The sequence below is a fragment of the Colobus angolensis genome, unplaced genomic scaffold (assembly GCF_000951035.1).
Source record: "Colobus angolensis palliatus isolate OR3802 unplaced genomic scaffold, Cang.pa_1.0 Scaffold32, whole genome shotgun sequence".
NCBI classification, from domain to species: Eukaryota; Metazoa; Chordata; class Mammalia; order Primates; family Cercopithecidae; genus Colobus; species Colobus angolensis.
In genome coordinates, this window is record NW_012116488.1 from 3,915,074 (window position 1) to 3,918,566 (window position 3,493).

The 3,493-nt window shown below is 42.2% G+C and overlaps 1 protein-coding gene across 1 annotated transcript in view; it reads right to left on the bottom strand.

The window, feature by feature from the left end:
* Positions 1-3,493, bottom strand: part of DYNC1H1 (dynein, cytoplasmic 1, heavy chain 1) — a 93,754-nt gene that overhangs the window by 74,453 nt on the left and 15,808 nt on the right. Inside the window, 3 exon segments of the mRNA XM_011951450.1 lie at positions 970-1,156; positions 1,469-1,724; positions 1,962-2,135. Coding sequence (XP_011806840.1) covers positions 970-1,156; positions 1,469-1,724; positions 1,962-2,135 — 617 coding nt within the window.

Genomic DNA, 3,493 nt, shown 5'->3' on the forward strand with positions numbered 1-3,493 from the left:
GCGAGCACAGAGTTGAAGAGAAATGCCTAATAACGCCTCCTGTTCAAACACTGTAGAGCTAGCACGTGCTCACGCAGCTAAGTTTTAAAGTTTTTTAAAAGAATTTAAAAATAATCATAATAATGACTGTGCGTGGTAGCTCATGCCTGTAATCATAGCACTTTGGGAGGCCAAGGCGGGAGGACTGCTTGAGACTAGGAGTTCAATACCAGCACGGGCAACATGGCAAGTCCCCATTTCTACAAAACTTTAAAAATGAGTTGGACGTGGCGGTGCATCCCTGTAGTCCCAGCTGCTTGGGCGGTTGAGGTGGGAGGACTGCTTGAGCCTGGGAACTCCAGGCAGCAGTGAGCTATGACCACGCCACTGCATTCCAGCCTGGGCAACAAAGTCAGACCTCCATCTCTTAAAAAAAATAAATTTTAAAAAGAAATAAAAACAAAACAACATCACTGGCACCGTTCTCCACTCAGAAAACTAAATTCATTTTGGCCACTTATCAGAATAGGAAGGAAGACAAAGAAGAGAACGGGGCAAGTAAAAAGAAGAAGAGAAAGCGGTACTGACTAGTTCTTTTTCCACAACCCTCTGGGCAAACAGAACTGGTTTACTGAAACCACCTTCTTGCCTGGCCTGTCAAAAGCACACCGGACTTTGTGCCAATAGTACAGCCGACTCATGGAGATGACTCATGGAGCCGCGCAGTGGGGAAACAAGAAGGAATCTGTGCTCATACCTAGAGACTGTTTCACGTTCTTAACCCTGAAGAGAAAGGGGAAAGCTAAGTGTGTAGGAAAATAATTTTCATTACTTGGAACTGAGGGAAAGATAAGATGTGATGTAAAAGAGGAATCGTTAAAAATGACAGTACATCTATGAAAACTATAGTTTTCATTTAAATTATCAAGTAAGATCTCATAAAAGCCAGATCAATAACTTACTGATCAGATTATTAGTTCTAGTTGTTACCTGTGTCAGTGTCAAAACTGACGGTGGCATGGAAGCGCTTGCCATGTTTCAAGATATCCAGAGTCAGGAGAACTTCCGGGCTCTCCCGTTTCTCCTGGATGCGGTATAACGCACGTTCCAAGTTTAGCCAAAAACTAATTTCCTGTAAGGCAGTTCCCGATGCAGGATCTCGATCCAGTTTGGTCACCTTTGAAAATAAAATAACATCCAAGGGTATTCACTAAACAAGGTAGAAAAGATATCGTTAACTAAACACACACATTACAACTCAATTTTATGCTCAGTGCTCTATCAGGGTGCTGACAGAAGCAATCTCACACTGTCCCCTGACGATTCCACCTAGACCAAGGCTAGTCCCGCACTGAACAGTCTCAGGACCAAGAGGAGGCACCACTAACGCGTTGACACGTAATTTACCCACTGACAAAATCCAGATCAGCTTACCCAAAGATATTAAAGAGTAACATATTTTACATAACTTTCAATCCTGTGCTCTTACTTTTTGAATTTCTCGGATCCAGCGGTTGACTCCAGACTGTAACTGATTAAGAAATGTCGGGTCTTCAACTTTATCACCAAAGTCTGTAACTTTCGGCTTTTCTCCACGCTCATAGCACTGTTTTGCAACATTGGTGATGATGGGATGAATCGGCAGGCTGATTTCCGGAATTTCAATATTTTGCTGCAAGTGAAGCAGTCCCATTTCGAGTTCTGCAATCTTCTTTTCAACCGAAGGAGCCATCTTATCACCATCCCTGAAATGACATTGCATACCTCAACATTTAGTGTGCTATTGGTCTCCAAGGAGAGTCTATCACTTCAGGTCTGTCAAACAGCAATGACACACATACTTATTAATGCATAGGGTTTATATCCCCTTGGTTCACTAGCTTTACCCTCTCAATTCCCAAGTTTTACACCGAGTTCTACACTATCTCGTGAACATTAAGTGAAATATAACATTCAAACCACAGAAGAAAACTGGTTTTTACCTGTCTGCCTTGCCAGACTCTCTAATATAGGACTTAAAAAAAGGAGCCACCGCATTGCTAATGAAAGAATGCAACGTTTCGTAGGGCGAGTCTTCACTGAGCGTAAGGACCCGGAGCTGAGAAGAGACGGGTTTATCGGCATCAATCACGGGAGTACGTTTAATGAATGCCAAGCTAAAAAGAAAAATAAAACAAGAAATTAGACAAGTTACACTCCTAATTAGGCTTATTAACTTAAAAATCATACTAAGAATATACTAAAGTGTCGTTTTTCTAATAGTGAAATGCACTGCTTGTCTTTCTTTAGTATATACGTGAGAGCTACTGAATCAAGGTTATGGTTATAGAACGTGAACAAACATGAAACCAGGCAAAGTTAACTTGTCTCATACATGGGTTGAATTCATAATATTGGCCTAAAACTAACCTGCCCTAGAAATACAAGTTGTGAGCCAAGTAGTACTTAAACCTGATCTTACACTAATTTGTAACATTTATTTGCTGTACTAAGTAAACAAAAGTTGCTCGCTGGTTAAAGTGACAAGAGGGCATTCCAGGCTCCCTTTAGCCTGGTCCTACTCAACTCTTCCTGTTTCACCTCCTGCTATGTATCCTCTTTCCCACCCTGAGACACCACTTAGACCAGATGTCCCATTCCCTAAACACACGTGCTTTGTGCCTTTGCTTACGAAATCTATATTCATCTGCTGAAATCCTAACCCTCAAAACTCAATTCCAGTGTGACCTCTTCTGTGGGCTTCCCCTAATCAGAAGCAATCTCTCCAATCTTCATGTTTCCACTGTATTTTGACAAGTATTACAATTAGTTACGTATCTGCCAATCTTTCTCCCAAAGACAAGCTTCTTGAGAACAGGAAGCAGGTTTTATTTGTGTATTCCTCCATATGGCAGGTTTTATTTGTGTATTACTCTATACCTACTGCCACACCTTGTACACAACAGGCACTCAAAGTTTGTTAAATTAATGCCTTTAAAGTAATTAATAAAATTTGAATTTTCTAATTCCCTTGCCAGTACTTTATACACAATACTTCACTGGCCAGGTGTGGTGGTTCACGCCTGTAATCCCAGTATTTTGGGAGGCTAAGCTGGGCAGATCCCTTGAGGTCAGGAGTTCCAGACCAGCCTGGCCAACATGGCAAAACCACATCTCTACTAAAGATACAAAAATTAGGCCGGGCGCAGTAGCTCACACCTGTAATCCCAGCACTTCGGGACGCTGAGGTGGGCGAATAACTTCAAAAAGTTATTTGAAAACTTTAAAACCCCATCTATACTAAAAATACAAAAATTAGCTGGGCATGGTGGTGCATGCCTGTAATCCCAGCTGCTCGGGAGGCTGATGGAGGAGAATCACTTGAGCCCAGGAGGCAGAGGTTGCAGTGAGCCGAGATTGCGCCATTGCACTCCAGACTGGGCAACAGAGCGAGACTTCGTCTCAAAAAGAAAGAAAAAAAAATTAGCCAGGTGTGGCAGCAGGCGCCTGTAATCCCAACTATTTAGGAGGCTGA